The sequence below is a fragment of the Sinocyclocheilus rhinocerous genome, unplaced genomic scaffold (genome assembly GCF_001515625.1).
Source record: "Sinocyclocheilus rhinocerous isolate Xijiao unplaced genomic scaffold, SAMN03320098_v1.1 scaffold8, whole genome shotgun sequence".
Lineage (NCBI taxonomy): Eukaryota > Metazoa > Chordata > Actinopteri > Cypriniformes > Cyprinidae > Sinocyclocheilus > Sinocyclocheilus rhinocerous.
In genome coordinates this window covers 174,045-194,903 of record NW_015666800.1, presented here as the reverse complement: position 1 = coordinate 194,903, position 20,859 = coordinate 174,045, and the positions used below count along the sequence as shown (strand labels likewise).

The 20,859-nt window shown below is 37.0% G+C and overlaps 1 protein-coding gene and 1 long non-coding RNA gene across 2 annotated transcripts in view; both read left to right on the top strand.

Moving 5' to 3' along the window:
- LOC107733106 (uncharacterized) overlaps window positions 1-4,383 on the top strand; it is a 64,339-nt gene extending 59,956 nt beyond the window's left edge. The window contains exon 3 of the long non-coding RNA XR_001638940.1: window positions 4,181-4,383. This is a non-coding gene — a long non-coding RNA (uncharacterized LOC107733106). The remainder of the gene's footprint in view (window positions 1-4,180) is intronic.
- Window positions 4,384-8,193: 3,810 nt separating this feature from the next.
- Window positions 8,194-20,859, top strand: part of LOC107733188 (alpha-(1,6)-fucosyltransferase-like) — a 30,928-nt gene continuing 18,262 nt past the window's right edge. Inside the window, exons 1-2 of the mRNA XM_016544735.1 lie at window positions 8,194-8,697; window positions 20,733-20,851. Of these exons, the coding sequence (XP_016400221.1) occupies window positions 8,495-8,697; window positions 20,733-20,851 (322 nt within the window). The 5' untranslated portion in view covers window positions 8,194-8,494. The remainder of the gene's footprint in view (window positions 8,698-20,732; window positions 20,852-20,859) is intronic.

Sequence of the window (20,859 nt, the reverse complement as noted above, 5' to 3'; positions counted from 1 at the left end):
GCGGGCTTGACGGCGGGCTGGTTCTGGCTCGGGCCCGGACACTCCCCAGTAGGGATGGGGAGTCGACTCCAAAAGAGTCGATTCCTCGACTCTGAATAGCCCTAGAGTCAGAGTCGACTCCAGCACTGAAATCGACTCTCGGTGTCGACTCCGAAATCGTTGATGTCTTTACTGATTCTTAAATCCCTATAGTGCATGCATGGCAGTTGAGTGCTGTATTATATGAGCAAAGAGTGAACGAAATTAAGGGAGGGTTCGTTTGCAGTGCAGTCCATGTGCGGTTCTTAGCCTATGCGGTGCAGAAGCAGCACGGTCTCAGTGTGCTTTATTAAGCCTGTGTTATACTTTCCACATGAGCAATCCGGACACGTACACGGACAGTGCGCACGCGGAAAGTATAACACAGGCTTTAGTGTGCTCAGTGCGCTATGATCCGTGGCTAATGCCACCATTAGCCTATTTTAATTTCAAATTTGAACTAGGGTTGTGACGGTGAGGAAATTTTCCCCCCTCACTGGGCTAAACTCGGGGACAGGAGCCCTCACTGGGCTAAACTTGGGGACAAGAGCCCTCACTGGGCTAAACTCGGGGACTGGAATCCTCCGTGGGCTAAACTCGGGAACAGGAGCTCTCCGTGGGCTAAACTCGGGAACAGGAGCCCTCCGTAGGCTAAATTCGGGAACAGGAGCCCTCTGTGGGCTAAACTTGGCAACAGGAGCCCACTCTGGGCTGGATTCGGGAACTGGGAAGCCAAGGGGGAAGGGGTATAAAATAGAATTGGGATTGGGCCTAAGTCTTGTATGTCCTAACCGTAGTCTTGCATGTATGATTTCCTCCTTTCTATTTCTACTATTAACTGTTCTAACTTAGATTGATTTTTTTAATTCTGTAGTATTCCCTTCCTGTATTACTTGAATCCCAACTTTTTTGCCACTGTTTGTCAAAGTTTTTTTTAATTAAAAATTGTCCTTAATTTTTTCCAAGTGGAATATCTATTTTGTCACTGTGATTTAGAGCTTTTTTTTTTGCTAATTTATCAGCTTCTTCACTACCTACTATACCTATGTGTGCTGGTATCCAACAAAATTGAATATCTACTCGCAATCTTTCCAAATTTAACAACACTGTGTATATAGTTCTATTAAAATGTCATCTCTGGTTGATTTAGACAGAGAGCTCAAAACAGGAAACACCTTAAATACACAAGACATGACGAGGGGAAGATGAGAAACACCTGGGATCAATAAACATAATAGGAACAGGAAACAGGAAGGACCAAATATGGGCATGGACATAACCTGGAGCACGTGGGGGAGCAAAACACACAGGAAACACGGAACAGAGTCTGACAATTCTACACTTTGGTAGCAGTTTAGTTTTTGCTTGAATCTTTAGTCAAGATTTATAACACTGAAAATAATCAGTTAGCTTTTTTAACCTTTTCTACCTTATTTCTGACCGTTACACAGTGTCCTAACCATGACACAGTTACAACCATTTAGAAAATGAGGAGTGGGATTTTTTAACCTATTAGATTTTACTGTGGAGCTACTAGCTATTACCACTGTAAACCGTATAAAAAGAGAACTGTGTATGATATAATATACTTGTGTAAATTAATAATTACAATATCTATGTACTTGTATAAAATACACATCATGAATTTATATACAATTATATATTATTATATTATTTAATATAATAATTTCTCATAATCAAAATCACATATTGCTTAAAATTATTTTTCATTTTTTTAAAGAAATTAGTACTTTTATTTAGCAAGCATGCATTGAATTGATTAAAAACGACAGTATAGTATACTTTTACATTGTTACAAAAGATTTCTTTCGGACTTTCTATTTAAGGAATCCTGAAAAAGAATGCATTACAAAATATTAAGCTGTTTTCAGCATCGATAATAATAAGAAATGTTACTTGAGCACCAAATTAACATATTAGAATAATTTCTGAAGGATCGTGTGACACTGAAGACTGAAGTAATGGCTGCTGATAATTTAGCTTTGCCATCACACGAATATTTTAGTTTATAATTATATTTTTTAAATCTTTATTCTTGAATACATGGGATAAAAAGTGTTGTTGTATTTTTGCAATTTGATTTGGTGATTTTTTTTTTTCTTTTCTTTTTTTTGGAATTACTTTAAACACAATTGATGTGTAATATGTTAATGAGCAGTTTTTGTAGATTATAATAGTGCAAGGAAGATCTTTAATGAGACACAGCTGATTTCAGTGTAAGCCAGCAGGAGTGTGAGTAAATCCTATGTTTCTGTGTAGTAGTGCCCCGTGTGCGCACCCCGTTGACTGCAGTAGTGATGTGCATAAATAGCTGGCGGTCTGCTGTACTGAGACACTAGCAGAAGGTCACTCTATTGATTCAGTCCCGCACTGCGGCCTTTGATTACCGGGCTTGACACACCACCGCAATCTATAATGCATTGTATATGCTCTGTGCAGAAATCCATAATGACTTTCTATATTCCACCCTCATTCATAATGAAGGATAAGCGGTGCCTACTTTCCCCAATCTGTCAGATAGTCCCCATCCGTCAGCCTCGTTTTACATGCACAGTGAGTGGCACATTATTTCAGCTCTGTAAATGGTTCACTTTTAAGATACGACCGTGGCCGCTCGTGGGTGTGCAGTGTGTATTAACTTGAGATTGTGATACAAGTGCAATTTCCCTGTTATTTCTCATTTAAGTCAATAAATGAAAGTACAAGCATTGACAAGTTGAACTAGAGTCACAGCGATTGTTTGTGTGAGTGTGTGTGTGTAAAAATAAATTATATTTGACCAGTTTGCACTGAACTGAATGCGATGAGATAAAGTTTTCGCTAGATGCACACGAAAACGAACATACCCTAATGCATGGCAAGTGTGGTCCATGTACATAGAATACTAGACCATTGTTTCATCATACAGTGCTGTGTATACTTACATATTGCTTGCTATTTTTGTAAATGATGTGAATCTGAATGCATTATGCAAACATTTCAAACAGTAACATGCAACATTGTCACATGACCTCATTACATACTTTTCATTTTGCATGCACACAAAAAAAAAAGTATTTTATCTTGGCAGTCAAGAAAAGGAGTCAGTAAAAATTGTGATAGATATTACTTCCAGTTTACATGTCATTCATTGCAGGAGATTTCTTTGGAAGTTCACATTTATGCATTTGAAAGCTTTAATCCAAAGCGTCTTACTTTGCATTCAAGGTACACATTTACTTTTTTCTCTCTCTCTCTCTCTACTCTTTGAGCTACAGGAAAGCTCGATAAAATCGGAGACGTCATCGAACACAGACAACACTTTGAGTCATAGTTTTTGAATGACTTGATGTAATCCATAATGTTCATAAATACAAACATAATATAAATGACAATATAAATGTAAACATATACATACTTGTGTATTTATATACATAATATATTATTGTCATACCTCAAACCTCAAATTTTTTTTAATGTGATAAATAATGAAAAAAGCCAACAAGCCTTTTGCATTGTGCTACATACAGTATATACATGTATGTTTATTGTATATTTTATTACATTTATGTACATAAAATTACACTTTAACACATGCCATTGTAACAAGTCAAAAATGTTTTGGTTTGCAATGGTGATGTGCAATGACTCGAGGGGAAATTGTCTTCTCTATGTCCTGTAAAGTGATACATTGATGTACAGTTGTTCCCTTTGTCATTGTTATTGCCCTTCTATATTCATGTATGATTTGGAACTTCACTTAAGATGGCATAATAAATAGAAAACATTAAAAAGTGTTACAAAGAATAGTATTATTTTCTTTAGATCTGGGGTCTCTCTTTTCTTTCATATCATTCTTGTTATTTCCTTTCTTGTCCTTCCCTGCACATTTTTGTAACTGATTAATTTAAAGGAACTCATTATTTGCACTTTTACTTTGTGCTGACTTGACAACTAACTTTCACCGCTCACTATAATCCTCAGTAACAGCTGTATGACTGGAGCGTTGTCAGCAGCTAAACTCAATCCAGTTTTATATTCTGTGGAGGAAAAGGCAGAGCGGATAGATAATCTCAGACCTCACTTATGCCTTTATCTCTCACATTTAGTGCAAGCATGTCCTATCATCTCACTGATCACACACGCTTCTGTGTTTTTACAGGACCAGAATCCCTTGCAGAGTCTCTAGAGGAATAAGAACTCATCAGAGCCATTGGTTCCCTGAAGTGTAGTCTCATAAGCGAAGTCTTAAGGGATCTCAAAACCCTCCGCCCCTTCTCTGTGAGGGGCCGCTGCCATGATATAACCTCCAAGTCTCTAAGTGCACACGCAAGCGAGACCCAGTGACCCCTGACGCCCCCCTTCCGCTCTAGAGGAATGCGCGTCTGTGCGTTTCTCTTTTTAGAGTGAGTTTACTTCAAAAACAGTGATTTTATCCTCTTGTTGCTGGAAAATATAATTTTATTAGCGATTCAGTATTTAAACTGTTATTAATAAAAGTCGTGGGGCAGCGTTGACAAGTATCTTTGCTCCTGGATGTGTGAGCTGCGCGATCTCTGATGTGTGTGTATGTGTCAGTAAGCAGTGCATTAATATAGAACGATAATTAAAGGCTCTAATGCTCACCAGCATAGGTGTGTGTATTGTAGGAGCTAGACGACGTATGATGACGTGTGACAGCATAGTAGTGGTGTCCCAATTCTTAGGGGAATATTTTCACCCCTACCCCTTGACAATCTGTTTCAAGGGGGAAGGGGTATAAAATAGAATTGGGATTGGGCCTAAGTCTTGTATGTCCTAACCGTAGTCTTGCATATATGATTTCCTCCTTTCTATTTCTACTATTAACTGTTCTAACTTAGATTGATTTTTTAATTCTGTAGTATTCCCTTCCTGTATTACTTGAATCCCAACTTTTTTGCCACTGTTTGTCAAAGTTTTTTTTAATTAAAAATTGTCCTTAATTTTTTCCAAGTGGAATATCTATTTTGTCACTGTGATTTAGAGCTTTTTTTTTTGCTAATTTATCAGCTTCTTCACTACCTACTATACCTATGTGTGCTGGTATCCAACAAAATTGAATATCTACTCGCAATCTTTCCAAATTTAACAACACTGTGTATATAGTTCTATTAAAATGTCATCTCTGGTTGATTTAGACAGAGAGCTCAAAACAGGAAACACCTTAAATACACAAGACATGACGAGGGGAAGATGAGAAACACCTGGGATCAATAAACATAATAGGAACAGGAAACAGGAAGGACCAAATATGGGCATGGACATAACCTGGAGCACGTGGGGGAGCAAAACACACAGGAAACACGGAACAGAGTCTGACAATTCTACACTTTGGTAGCAGTTTAGTTTTTGCTTGAATCTTTAGTCAAGATTTATAACACTGAAAATAATCAGTTAGCTTTTTTAACCTTTTCTACCTTATTTCTGACCGTTACACAGTGTCCTAACCATGACACAGTTACAACCATTTAGAAAATGAGGAGTGGGATTTTTTAACCTATTAGATTTTACTGTGGAGCTACTAGCTATTACCACTGTAAACCGTATAAAAAGAGAACTGTGTATGATATAATATACTTGTGTAAATTAATAATTACAATATCTATGTACTTGTATAAAATACACATCATGAATTTATATACAATTATATATTATTATATTATTTAATATAATAATTTCTCATAATCAAAATCACATATTGCTTAAAATTATTTTTCATTTTTTTAAAGAAATTAGTACTTTTATTTAGCAAGCATGCATTGAATTGATTAAAAACGACAGTATAGTATACTTTTACATTGTTACAAAAGATTTCTTTCGGACTTTCTATTTAAGGAATCCTGAAAAAGAATGCATTACAAAATATTAAGCTGTTTTCAGCATCGATAATAATAAGAAATGTTACTTGAGCACCAAATTAACATATTAGAATAATTTCTGAAGGATCGTGTGACACTGAAGACTGAAGTAATGGCTGCTGATAATTTAGCTTTGCCATCACACGAATATTTTAGTTTATAATTATATTTTTTAAATCTTTATTCTTGAATACATGGGATAAAAAGTGTTGTTGTATTTTTGCAATTTGATTTGGTGATTTTTTTTTTTCTTTTCTTTTTTTTGGAATTACTTTAAACACAATTGATGTGTAATATGTTAATGAGCAGTTTTTGTAGATTATAATAGTGCAAGGAAGATCTTTAATGAGACACAGCTGATTTCAGTGTAAGCCAGCAGGAGTGTGAGTAAATCCTATGTTTCTGTGTAGTAGTGCCCCGTGTGCGCACCCCGTTGACTGCAGTAGTGATGTGCATAAATAGCTGGCGGTCTGCTGTACTGAGACACTAGCAGAAGGTCACTCTATTGATTCAGTCCCGCACTGCGGCCTTTGATTACCGGGCTTGACACACCACCGCAATCTATAATGCATTGTATATGCTCTGTGCAGAAATCCATAATGACTCTCTATATTCCACCCTCATTCATAATGAAGGATAAGCGGTGCCTACTTTCCCCAATCTGTCAGATAGTCCCCATCCGTCAGCCTCGTTTTACATGCACAGTGAGTGGCACATTATTTCAGCTCTGTAAATGGTTCACTTTTAAGATACGACCGTGGCCGCTCGTGGGTGTGCAGTGTGTATTAACTTGAGATTGTGATACAAGTGCAATTTCCCTGTTATTTCTCATTTAAGTCAATAAATGAAAGTACAAGCATTGACAAGTTGAACTAGAGTCACAGCGATTGTTTGTGTGAGTGTGTGTGTGTAAAAATAAATTATATTTGACCAGTTTGCACTGAACTGAATGCGATGAGATAAAGTTTTCGCTAGATGCACACGAAAACGAACATACCCTAATGCATGGCAAGTGTGGTCCATGTACATAGAATACTAGACCATTGTTTCATCATACAGTGCTGTGTATACTTACATATTGCTTGCTATTTTTGTAAATGATGTGAATCTGAATGCATTATGCAAACATTTCAAACAGTAACATGCAACATTGTCACATGACCTCATTACATACTTTTCATTTTGCATGCACACAAAAAAAAAAGTATTTTATCTTGGCAGTCAAGAAAAGGAGTCAGTAAAAATTGTGATAGATATTACTTCCAGTTTACATGTCATTCATTGCAGGAGATTTCTTTGGAAGTTCACATTTATGCATTTGAAAGCTTTAATCCAAAGCGTCTTACTTTGCATTCAAGGTACACATTTACTTTTTTCTCTCTCTCTCTCTCTACTCTTTGAGCTACAGGAAAGCTCGATAAAATCGGAGACGTCATCGAACACAGACAACACTTTGAGTCATAGTTTTTGAATGACTTGATGTAATCCATAATGTTCATAAATACAAACATAATATAAATGACAATATAAATGTAAACATATACATACTTGTGTATTTATATACATAATATATTATTGTCATACCTCAAACCTCAAAAAATTTTTAATGTGATAAATAATGAAAAAAGCCAACAAGCCTTTTGCATTGTGCTACATACAGTATATACATGTATGTTTATTGTATATTTTATTATATTTATGTACATAAAATTACACTTTAACACATGCCATTGTAACAAGTCAAAAATGTTTTGGTTTGCAATGGTGATGTGCAATGACTCGAGGGGAAATTGTCTTCTCTACGTCCTGTAAAGTGATACATTGATGTACAGTTGTTCCCTGTGTCATTGTTATTGCCCTTCTATATTCATGTATGATTTGGAACTTCACTTAAGATGGCATAATAAATAGAAAACATTAAAAAGTGTTACAAAGAATAGTATTATTTTCTTTAGATCTGGGGTCTCTCTTTTCTTTCATATCATTCTTGTTATTTCCTTTCTTGTCCTTCCCTGCACATTTTTGTAACTGATTAATTTAAAGGAACTCATTATTTGCACTTTTACTTTGTGCTGACTTGACAACTAACTTTCACCGCTCACTATAATCCTCAGTAACAGCTGTATGACTGGAGCGTTGTCAGCAGCTAAACTCAATCCAGTTTTATATTCTGTGGAGGAAAAGGCAGAGCGGATAGATAATCTCAGACCTCACTTATGCCTTTATCTCTCACATTTAGTGCAAGCATGTCCTATCATCTCACTGATCACACACGCTTCTGTGTTTTTACAGGACCAGAATCCCTTGCAGAGTCTCTAGAGGAATAAGAACTCATCAGAGCCATTGGTTCCCTGAAGTGTAGTCTCATAAGCGAAGTCTTAAGGGATCTCAAAACCCTCCGCCCCTTCTCTGTGAGGGGCCGCTGCCATGATATAACCTCCAAGTCTCTAAGTGCACACGCAAGCGAGACCCAGTGACCCCTGACGCCCCCCTTCCGCTCTAGAGGAGCCCTGATGTGGTGCGCTGCCGCTGAGCTGAGTATGCCTCAGACTCCCGTGTTGTGAAAGGAGAGTGTGCGCTGGGCAGCACTAGGCGCCATGCGTCCGTGGACGGGCTCGTGGCGCTGGATTATGCTGGTGCTGCTGGCCTGGGGCACGCTGCTTTTCTACATCGGGGGTCACCTCGTGAGGGACAGCGAGCATCCGGAACGGTCCAGCAGAGAGCTCTCCAAGATCCTGGCCAAGCTGGAAAGGCTAAAACAGCAGAATGAAGATCTGAGACGCATGGCAGAGACTCTCAGGTTGGTGAAATGTTGAGAAATGTAGCTATTTCTTTCAAATTATTCAATTTTCTTTAGGGTTTGTCTTCAAATGTGAGTTACTTGGTTTGCCAGGATAATTTGGGCATCTACTGGAATAGTTAGCCTGCAGGCCAACAGGTCTGAGAAGTCTAAAATGTGATATGTTAGCTGGATTATAATCTTCCTCCATAAATCAGAAAAGGCTAGATTTATTGCTTGTTATCCAAAATTTATCTAAACATAAGCTTTGTTAATTTAGCAATAATCATATGTTATTATAGTATTCATTTTAAATGAGCTTTTATTTTTAGTTTTCATTTTCATTTTAGTTTAACTTTTTTCTGATTTTATGTGCTTTTAAAAAAATTTATTTTAATTATTTCTATTTAGCTTTATTTTTATTTACATTTTAGTTTTAATAATTGTATTACTTTAACCTAAACTTATGTAGTTAGTTGCCAAATCAATGTTTCTAATTTCAGTTTTTTTTTTTTGTCTAACATTTTTATTTCATTTCAGCTTTATTTCAATTAATGAAAACGACTTTTAATAGTTTTTAGTTAAACAATAACAGCGCTGACCATAAGCCATTTTTGTAAAATGGCACTCAGTTCTTCCTTTTTTTATCACTACAATTTACTCTAGAAAGGGGCAAGATTATGAATTATTATGTTAATGTTAATAATAATATCCTAATATCTTATTGCTTTTACATTTAGCAGATTAGAGCTGGATGATAATATAATTTACATTCTGCAATGATATAAACAATCAAGCAGATTTGTGATGCTTTAAATAGGATGAGGTGCTATGCCTTCGCTTGCTGACAGCTTACCAGTACTTTCAGCACGGTCAAATCCTCCCAGAGTAGTTGCATACTGACAATAAATCACCAATTTGTAGCAAATTCACCATATACAACAATAAATTTTAAGACATTTAGACAAACTTTCGCTGTTAGCAGTGTCCACTGTTTATTTCTATTGGTCTGTTTACACTTGCTGGGTTACGATTTTTCCTCGTCAGCCAGTAGCTGGCCTTGGTCAGGCTTGCACTAGTCACTTGCTGTCACGCACTGTGACATTTGAAGGCCACTGGGCTTAATTTGAGCTGCTTTGCTAGTTAAATAATCATTACCCTCGGGGAAATCTTGTATAATCGACAGATGCAAACACACTTCCTTATACTGTATATATTTATACTTCACCTGCCTGCTGTTTTAATCTAAATGTGTGTGTGTGTGTGTGTGTGTGTGTGTGTGCAGTATGCAAACTTGTGTGCACCATGTATTTCATTAAGCTGTGGTCTTGTCATCTATCTGCTTATGCATTTTGTAAGCTCAGTTATCGGTGTTATTGTAAATTATTAAAATGACCCCAATGACTTATTCTACAAATGTGCCTCATAATCATCTGATATTTGACAGCACACATACACACTTCCTCACAATGTTACTGTATTTTTGATCAATAAATGCAGCCTTGATGAGCATAAGAGACTTTTTACAAAAACATAAAACATTTGTAATTATTCCAAACTTTTGGCCATGTATAGTTTTTTTTTTTTGTCGTATTTTTTCTTTATTTAAACCATTAAAGTCATTTTTCCCTTTGAATGTAAGTGTTGTATTTTAAGAGAATAATACTTTGTCGAATAATAATAAAAAGCTGAATAATTTTTGCACGCAAGTCATTAAATATTAACTTGCTTTTACCTTTAATGCCATTGTCAGATGCTGCTTTTAGAGACCTATAATGGCATTATCAAATCAGACTTTCAGAACTAGTTACAAATGCTACAAAGTAACCAAAACCTTGGTACATTGGTACATTGGTAACACTGGTAACACTGAAAGGGTTTGGACACATCAGCATCATAAACTTAGACTCTTCCTCTAAAGATTGTATGAAAATCAGCCTCCCATAAACAAAAAGAGGAAACAGCATGTCCTACTTCCTGCATGGATGTAAACAAGCCTAGGAACAACGAATTTGTTTTATGCTTTTTGGCAGAACATAAACACAGACTTGATTATAGTATGATTTTCAAAAGCTTTTTCAAAAAGAGGCTATTTAAAGGCTTTGAAGCAATGCTTTTTTTTCCATTTGCAGTCAGTTTCAGTGAAGTATTTCTCAGCTACTGATCATTTCATGCTCCAGACAATTATACATGATTGAAAACAACTGCTGTATGGGCAATGAAAACCAATGAAAAGTCCCTAGTAGCTAGCCTTTACCGACATCACAGACAGACTGATTTAAACATTTATTTAAAGGAATATGGTCAGTATTATATAAAAGGGGTTATAGCGAGACGCTTAACATATGTTCCAGAGAGCTTTCTTTTTTTTTTGTGACTCTTTATGCAGGTTACATTGTTACAGTAGATGGCGACAAGTGACTCTCTTTATGAGAGAGGAATCTAATTGTTGATTCATTCAATAACACTGATTCATTTAGGTAGAAAAAACTCCTGTAAGTTATATTTACATTGTCAATGCTTATCTCTCTCTCTCTCTCTACATATATATATATATATATATATATATATATATACTGTATATATATTAGTGGCGTCCGTTGCTATGGCGCAAAGACCGCTCCGTTCATAATCACTAACGTTAAAAAAGCTGTCACTCATCTTAGTTCATCTCACAAAGATACATTATTACCATTAAAGTTCTCTACGCTGCACAACGAATCTCTTATTTACATTGCATCAACACTTTGTTATAATGAGATGATTCCTGCTGAACAAAATACCTGAAAAAAACCTCCTGCGATTTGAGCGGTGAGTGGATTCTAACTTAAACGCCTCTGATTCAAGAAATCAACAGATATGTCTGTGATTAGCTACATTGCTCAACGCTGCAAAAACGTTGAAACAGAAATCGATCTCCAAAGCCTTTCTTTTTTTTTTGTGACTCTTTATGCAGGTTACATTGTTACAGTAGATGGCGACAAGTGACTCTCTTTATGAGAGAGGAATCTAATTGTTGATTCATTCAATAACACTGATTCATTTAGGTAGAAAAAACTCCCAGTGTCTGAATATGCTGACTTTTGTACCATATAGTAGGCGAAAAAAAGTATGTGAAATGTGTAGCATGTCAGAATTTGTAGTACTCATAAAACAGTAGGTGAAAAGTAGAAAGATTACCTACAGTTCTGAAGTGTGCTAATACAGCTTTAACTGAGGGTGCTTTTGATTTCGTTTGAGGGTGCTTAGCACCCTCTAGCACCCCCGTAGAACCGGGCCTGTGTGCATCCAGTGGACACATCGCCATCCCATGAGGCCACAGGAAATGAATCATGAATGGCAGATGTAGTACGTCCAGATTTCATTCATGCTACACATAATTGTTCTACAGTATATTGAACATACTTTTTCATTGTTTGCTAAGTTTGTTTCTCATCAAATAAAGTACATATTCATACAGTGTGCTCTTTCAGATGCACCTAATCACTGAGTCATTGAGTCATTCACTCGGCACAATGGTAGATTATTACTGTGGCTTCGTTTGAAACTATTTTTGTTGGTGGAGCAAAAACAGACAAAGTACCTAACAATTACTCAATATTTACTTCTTGTTGAACTTTTGTATAACAGCAACATCACACTCGCAGTTGTGCTGTTTTTCCGAATATCTTGCCAACATTCGGGAACAACAGAACTTTTGCTTTTGTGATATTGCTTTTATTATTCTTAATAGTAATCGAAAACCAGTGAATCGTGAATGGATTAGTCAAGATTCTCACTCCTAACAACCACCCAGAAGTTTTTAGCAACCTATTTAGAGCTTTTCTTTTATAAGAAATAATGTGTTTACAGTAGCTCTGAACTGTCTGGTGTAGCAAACTCCTCATTTTGAATTCTGATGAAGGGTTTGCATAGAGATGTTTGACTCTAAAGAGTGTGTATGTGTGTGTGCTCGCTACTCAAAGTAGGACGGGATGGAGAAAGTGTTATTTGCAATATATGAACATGTACAGTCCTAATGAACTGAAACAGTTAGTTCTCCCCCTATCGCTCCGACACAGAACAGTATCAGTGCTGTCAGTTTTTCATTAAGCACTTCCTGTGGGAATTTATTAGGAGCTGATACACACACACACACACCGTGAATCCCCATTAGAGCCCACTGATGCTTCATCTCACATTTATATTGACTCCTGTGTAAATGAAAAAGCAGATAACGCACACACAGAGGGTTGTTCAGCAGATATGTGGGTGAGTGACAAGGCAGGTCAAAGATGCTGCTGTGATTGATCCAGAAGGAGGAGCCTGATGGAAGAGAAGGTGTGTGACTCCAGCACTGACAGACACTTATATCTCTCACACACACTCACACACACACACACACACACACAGCAGTGCTAGGACAGCTTTGCTGATGAGTTGTAGTGCAGTACAGAGTAGAAATGGGCCACCACACTGCAATGATGACAGTCATCCATTCACATATACTAACCATGTGTCCAAATATGCCTGCTTTCCTGCTGTATAGAATTTTGCAACATGCTCAATTTGGACATTCAAATTACAGCGGAGTAATTTGTTGACATTATAGCTGAGTTGAAGACAGAAATCTGAGTGAGCTGTACTTCATACATCACTACACTATTTACAATACACAACTGACCTTAATGTGACCATACCTTAAGGCAAGTCAGTTTATTTGGCAGTTATTTTGGTAAGGCCCCTAGGCAGCGCTTTTCCGTGTACTAGGCATACAAATACAACTATCCACTTGAAAGGGAAAATCACCAAATTGTTTTGATTACATTATTTCAGTCTGCAAAAATACCTGACAATAATGGTATAAATTAAGCTTTTTTTTTTTTTTTTTGCTCAAATCACACTATATTTTTCAGGCTGGTCTAGCTTATGCACATGCATATTAAACGAGTATGAGTAAATAAAGAGCTTATACCACTATCAGAAACACTGAAACACGGGACTTTAATTCCTGTGCAATCAGCAGTCAGTTTGGTTGAAACAAATAATATCAAATTATAAAGTTGTACTACAAACATCCTTATCTGTAAGTTTGACTGAATGTAGTTTTCTTTTAATGTTTGATGGTTGAAGGGTGCAATATTTTGTGTTATGATTACTCCAGGTCATTTTCCGGGAGTCATTCATTTCCTTCCTCTTATACTGTCTCTTGGTGTGTGTGTGTGTGTGTGTGTACAGGGGATAGTAAAATAGCAAGAAAGGATAAGGGTGGAGATGGACTTTGGCTGATAAACCTGATCTTTTTCATGATAAGAGCGGATATTTACATTTTTTTATGATGACACACAGACTCTTCTAAACAAGACATGTGCCAGCATGTGCAAGACCATCTGTGTTTGTCTGAATCTACATTTAAAGGGATGGTTCACCCAAAATGAAAGTAATCATTTACTCACCCTCAAGTTGTTCCAAACCTGTACGAATTTCTCTTTTCTGTTGAGCACAGAAGAAGATATTTTGATATTTTTGTAACCAAACAGTTGCTGGTAGTCATTAGCTTCTGTAGAATGAAAAAAAACAAATACAATGGAAGTCAATGGCTACCAGCAACTGTTTGGTTACCAACATTTCAACTTATCTTCTTTTGTGTTCAACAAAAGAATGAAATTCAGATTTGGAACATGATGGTGAGTAAATGATGACAAACTTTTCATTTTGGGGTCAACTATTCCTTTAAGACCATATTATATTATAAAATGTTTCTGATAGATTAATAGCATCAAATTTTGATTCTTCATCAGCAGCAAATCTAGACTTTTATACTTTGTGTCTGTGTTTTTATGGTGCCCAGAGTTAAAGTTTTATTGCTCTTTCATCTCTCAGGAGATTTAATGGAATTGCCAGTTACACATTCAGGTCTCATGTTTCTCATAAAATTCCTTGGGAGAAATAAAAATAGAAACATGTCTGATATATATATAGGTATAAAATGAATATGGATGGCATATCACAGATAAGTAGTAGATTTTGATATATTTCATATTAATCATATCTCCAACTTTTGTTTGCAGAATTTTTGGGATCTTTGCTTAATTTGCTCTCCATTTCATCTCATTGCTGTCTAGGAAAAACGATTGAGAGATTTCATTACAGATTTTGCTTTGATTTTAATACTTGGCTGTCCAGCCAATAAATGCTGCCTATAGGCCATGCACACATGATCTAGGAGCCAGTCATAGCGTGAGATCCTTGCCTCGCAATGTATTGCCATAGAGACTGTGAACTCTTGATTCAGTGACAGTCAATTAGTCCCCTCTAAATGTGACTAATTACTCTTGGGTTTAGACTTGGCCTTTTATTTGACCTCTCTCTTTGGCGCAACAGTAATAAAAAACATCAGACTGTAATTAGCTCTGATATAGGTTTGACAAATGTCCAAAACAAACTATTCTACACCACTACTAGTCATTTGTAAAAGTAAAAACACACTTATTTCAGGTCCTGCTCACATTTGTATAACAAATGTGCTCTTTTAAGAACCACATCATTTGCAAAAACACACACACTGGGGATTTAGCAGGACATTGTACCTAAATTATAGTGATATTTTTATTGTATTGTACCAAGTACAATTACCAATAATATTGCCTATTTTATTCCACTGAAATACATTTGACAGTATAGCATTGATTTAAAATTTACTTACAGTATAGTAACAATGTTAATTAATTAGACACTAATTAACACCTAATTTATATAGGGCTGAGTTCAAATATTCTGGCAGCGAGTTGGGACTCCTTAACAGATATTGTTTTCCTTTCATCAGGCCTTTAATTATTGATGTACAGTCACCTGTTGAGATTTCTAAAGGCAAACAAAGGCAGTGATTTTTTTTCTTGCAATCAAAGATCATTAGAACAGAAGAGATTTTACACAAGGAAAACTGACAGCTTCCTCCATAATTCATGACGGTCCAGCCTTTAAAGCTCTACATTCCACTTCGTACTTGCCCTTATGAAAATTTAACACAGTTCTTGCCTAGTATCCATAGTTTAAATAGACTATTTTGTAATAAGACTATGCAAAATCATTCATTTGTTTTATACGAAATGTATTATTTGTTATGAAAATAATGTTAAACACATTTAGTAACTTTAAATTCTACTGCCATTGTTTTAAAGGGGTCATATGATGCGATTTCAAGTTTTCCTTTCTCTTTGGAGTGTTACAAGCTGATTGTACATAGATAAGATCCCTGAAGTTGCAAAGACTAAAGTCGGCCAATCTCAATGCACTGGGTCAGCTGGCCAATCAGAGCAGACTGCGCTTGTTGGAAGGAGGGACTTTGTAGAAAACGAAGCGTTTGAGAGAGGCGGGGCATATGACCCCTTTAATAAATTATGTTCCCTCACTCTCATAATATATTACATTTTAAATGATTCAAAGTTATTCCAATGATTTTTTTTTTTTAATTCTAAGGTTTGAGTTGTGTGGATAAGTATGACATGGCACAGTGTTTTCTCTGTTTTTGTTCTCAGTTCAGTGTATAATGTCAGGGCTAATGAAAAGTCATGAAAAATTTATTTCATTTTACTTAATTGCTCATGTCATTCCCAACCTGTATGACTTCTTGTATAGAACACAAAACAAGATATTTGTTGCAATGTTTGTTTGTTTCTTTTTCATGTCCATACAATGAAAATCAATAGGGTCCAAAGTTATTTTTTATCCCATTGACTTTCATTGTATAGAGACAAAACATTGATGTATGTTTTGTATGTTGATGTATGACATTATTGATGACAGAATTTTTTGGTTGAACTATCCTTTTAAGCATCAAGTCAAAAGTTTGTAACAGGGAATCATGTGGTGAAATCTCTTTCGTTTTCATTAGGGAAGGGGAAATGTAGTTAATTTTAAATAAAATAATGCCACAATACAAAAATAGTAAAGGTCCAACTCGTTAAAGAGGTATCTTTCTCTTCATGCAAGTGGTGAAAAATTTTTTTTTTTGGGGGGGGGGGGGGATTTAAAGGTGCCATAATGTCATTATCAACCCCATTATCAATAAACAACTTCTGAAGCAATCTGAAACAGATATAAAATACTAGGAATCAATGGTTACGGAGAAAAACTTGGCACCATACATTACAACTGAGGATCACACACTACTAGACTTTCAATTTCTTCAAAACACAACAAACTTTGCTAGTAGACACGTGACTAATGAAAACCCGATGTGTTTTAAAATCAGCTCAAAATGACAAACATGTTTGATATCCTCTTAATGGATGGAATCAAAATCTAAAGCTAAAAAATCAGAGTTTGTGATCATACACTGTTCGATTTACTGTGTAATATGTCAACTTCAACTGCCCAGAATCTACAGACTAGCTTTGACTTTTGGCAACTAACGTCAACTCATCCAGACTACAAATTGGGGCAAAAATCTGTCCAAAAGTCATGTCTTGCATTTTGGTCTTTAGTAATGTTCACAATGACATTTGAGAGTAGGCCAACCAACTGAAGTTTTCTATGTTTATCTATCTATCTATCTTTATTTATCTTTCACCACACAAGTAGAACCACACAAATGGGTTTCAGCAACTTTAACACAATGGTGCCGTGGAACACCACCATGAACTTATTACAGGGACAATCCCTCTGGAGTCATCTAGGGTTAAGTGCTTTGCTCAGCAGCACAATGACGATGGCTCTCGGCTCACTGCTTGCAGGGTTTAAACCAGCAACCTTCCGGATACAAACCCTGAGCTTTCGCCGCAACATCACACCACCTCATTACACTTGACAGTCATTCAGTCACAGTGTAACAGTGGTCATGTAGTGGCATCATCCAGTTCGTGTTCATCACATCTATATTTGTGTCGCACACACCTACACACCAAGTATCACACAAAACGGTGTCCAATTCGTCAATAATGACTGAAGAGGTTGACTGTCTGTCTGAGTGCTTGCTAGCTCACTAGCAGCTCTTGTCACTCTGAAATGTTCTCAAAGAAGTTTAAAACCATAGCCCACAGCAAGCTGCTGGTGCTTTCGCCAAAGTGTGACAGTTTTCTGCATCTTCCGCTTTCAGTTTTCACACTTATTTTCATCCTGTCTGCGTTTGTGTAAGTGTGTGTGTCCTACTTCAGTACAAGTGTCTCTGTGGGCTGCTACAACATCTCGCAAGAGTTCACCGTCAGCAGAAAACACGAGGCCTCATGGGATTTCCATCACACCTCTCTGACAGCCGTTCCCAAACCCTGGTGTGTTTCTAAATGTTTCTCTCTGCCCCTGCTGTGAGTGATGTGGCCTCATTAGCTGGTGATTGCTGGTTATGTAATGCCACATGATGAAGCTCAGGTTTCTGAGGACAGGTGATGTGTGAGGAGAACAAAAAGAGAAAGACAGAGAAGGGAGTTGAAGTGAAAAGTGTAGCTTCTATTGTTACTGGCTTCGAGAGGAGACCATGTACTGTTTCTCAGTTTGTGGACAGTTTGGGAGTTTTGTGTTTTTAAAGTACGCAGGACTGTGTTTGCTGTGGCAGTCTAAAAGACAACATGAAATTGCACCCACAACTGTAATAAATGTGACCTATTTTTGAGTCAAATTGCATATTTAGTGACAAATAATTTAGAGTGCGATAAAGTCTTATCATCGGGATTTGTTTTAATAGTAAAAAGTAGACCGGGTACTGATTACATCAACAGAAACATTGTTTTAGAGAGGGGGTCAAGGTTTTGCAAAGAAAAAACTGAGAAATTAATACTTTTATTCAGCAAGAATGCTTTTAATTGATCAAAAAAACACAATGTTAGAAAAGCCTTCTAATAAAGGCTGTTCTGAACTTTCTATTCATCAGAAAATGTTAAAATAAAATGTTTTATAATGCAATGCAAGTGCATGTTGCAATTCACAGCGTTGCCACAAGAGTTGTTACAGTGAGCATTAGAATAAATTGTCTTCCTCTATGGCCAGTTTTCTCCTTTTGGTCATGGCAAATCAGGGCTATGTTCCATTTAGCTTTAGACGTATATTCTGCGAACTTCCCTAATCACTTCCTCCCGGGGGAATCGCTGCAGTTGTTTTGGAAGTGTGTTCCACTTTGCACACGGGTTCCGCTATAGTGGACACTCACGCTATATAAGGCAGTGATGCACATCCAAGTCTATGAGATGGAGGGAAGTTAGCGTGAGAAGGGTATAAATACTTTGAAGTGGAATGCAACCCAGAAATTTAATAAAAATATCTTAGCTGTTTTCAGTTAGAATATCTAAACATCTATATCCATGGGAAGCAATTTATTTGTCAAGTTTGTTTCTCTTTATTTTTTATTTTTTATTTTTTTGCTTGCTTTAAGCATAAATCTAAAAAAAAACTGCCAGTGACATAAGCAAAATTTGTCTTGTTTAAGGGCGTAAAAATTTTTTTTAAAGCAAAACAAAAATACTGATTAACAATTTTTTGCATGCTTTTGCAGTTTTTGTATCTGCTCTAATAGCTCAGACATTTGAAGGTAACTGTATCTCCCCTCTTTCAGAAATGAGGTTTGTCAGCTCCACAGTAACGTCTGCGTTTGTGTACTTGAGTAGAGCATGTTTCTGGCCTCAATAAGAAAGCAATTTGGGTTCATTTAACAAAGTTGTCTTTAACGCAGTATGTCTCAGTGTTCTCCTGACAAACCGCATAAACTTAAACTAAACTCAAGGCCTTTGTATTTCTCACACACACAACACTTCTTTGCCCACAGACTCTCTCTTTCTGTCACACACACAAACCCCATCTCGCTCATTTCCTTTCTCACTCTTCTCATTTCGTCCTTGACCAGCCAAGAATGACGTAAATGTTTGACATTGCAATTTTTCTCCAATTCCAGCATCCCTCCTCATTCTCGCCCATCTTTCTTTTTTTCTTTTTGTCTGTCTTTCATTCTGCTCCTTCTGTTGACAGACATCCATATGACCATTTGCATCCAGGTGAAATGGGAATGCATTGTTTACCATTTCAAAACCCTACGCACGCCTTCCTACAAATGCATTTTCATCCCTCTCTCCTCAGATAAGACTTCAGCTGCCCTATCCTCATTTTTCCTCGCTCTCCGTCTCTCTATCTCTGTCTCTCTTTCAGGTGAGGCAGTTTTTCCACAATGCTTTCTATTCACGTCAAACACATTTCAAATACAGCTCAGATTTCCACTACAAACCCACTGCAAGGACACAGAGCTGTGCATGAGAAAAAGGGGAGAACTGAGCTCTGCGATGCTGTCCCACCCCCCATCCCCCAGAGTGTTTGTGTATACATACATACATACATACGTGTGTGTGTGTGTGTGTGTGTGTGTGTGTGTGTGAAAGAGAGAGAGAGAGACCAATATTATGTTTTGTCAAAAAAATACATCTTAATATTTCTGTAAATTATAGTTCTTAAAAATTTCTAAATATTATGTGTATTTCAATTACTTTTGAGAGTCACATCGCAGCTTGTGAGGTTTATGGTCTCTTAATGTGACCACTACCTAGTATTTAGATAGCTAAACTATTATTGTGTGTGTGTGTGTGTGTGTGTGTGTGTGTGAGAGAGAGAGAGAGAAAGAGAATATGCAGGATCTGTTGTCTAACAAAGGAAGTCATCTCATAAATTAACTAGATTTCTCTGAAGGAGTGTCAGGAAATGATGGAGGTTCAGGTCTTGGTATGTTCGTCGGTAATTAAGTTTATAAGATGAAAATGTGTGCGTGTTGGATGTCAGGAGCCCACGCTGGGCAGGCTTCGGTCAATTGTTTGTGTGTCTGTGTGTGATGAATAGCCCCTGCCACCAAATGAATTGCCCGCATTGGGTGCAGCAACTGATCATTGCATTAAATTGGCACTGGAAGCAAGGAGCAAAGACCCCTAGGAAATTAGCCAACCACAATTCACCTTGACCCAGTAGGCCACACGTTCACTCTCACTCACATGAGCTTGAATGTTCACAAGCATTAATGCACAGCATATGAACACGTCGATTCCCCAGGCAATGGTAATGCTAACGTGTCTCTCTCTCTCTCTCTCTCTCTCTCTCTCTCTGTCTTCCAGGTTACCTGACGGACAGGCCGATGGTGGTGCCAGAGCCGTGGGTAAACTACGCAACCTTGAAGAGCAACTGATAAGAGCTAAGGAAAAAATCAACTCTTACCGCAGCCTCCCTGCTGATGGTGTGTAA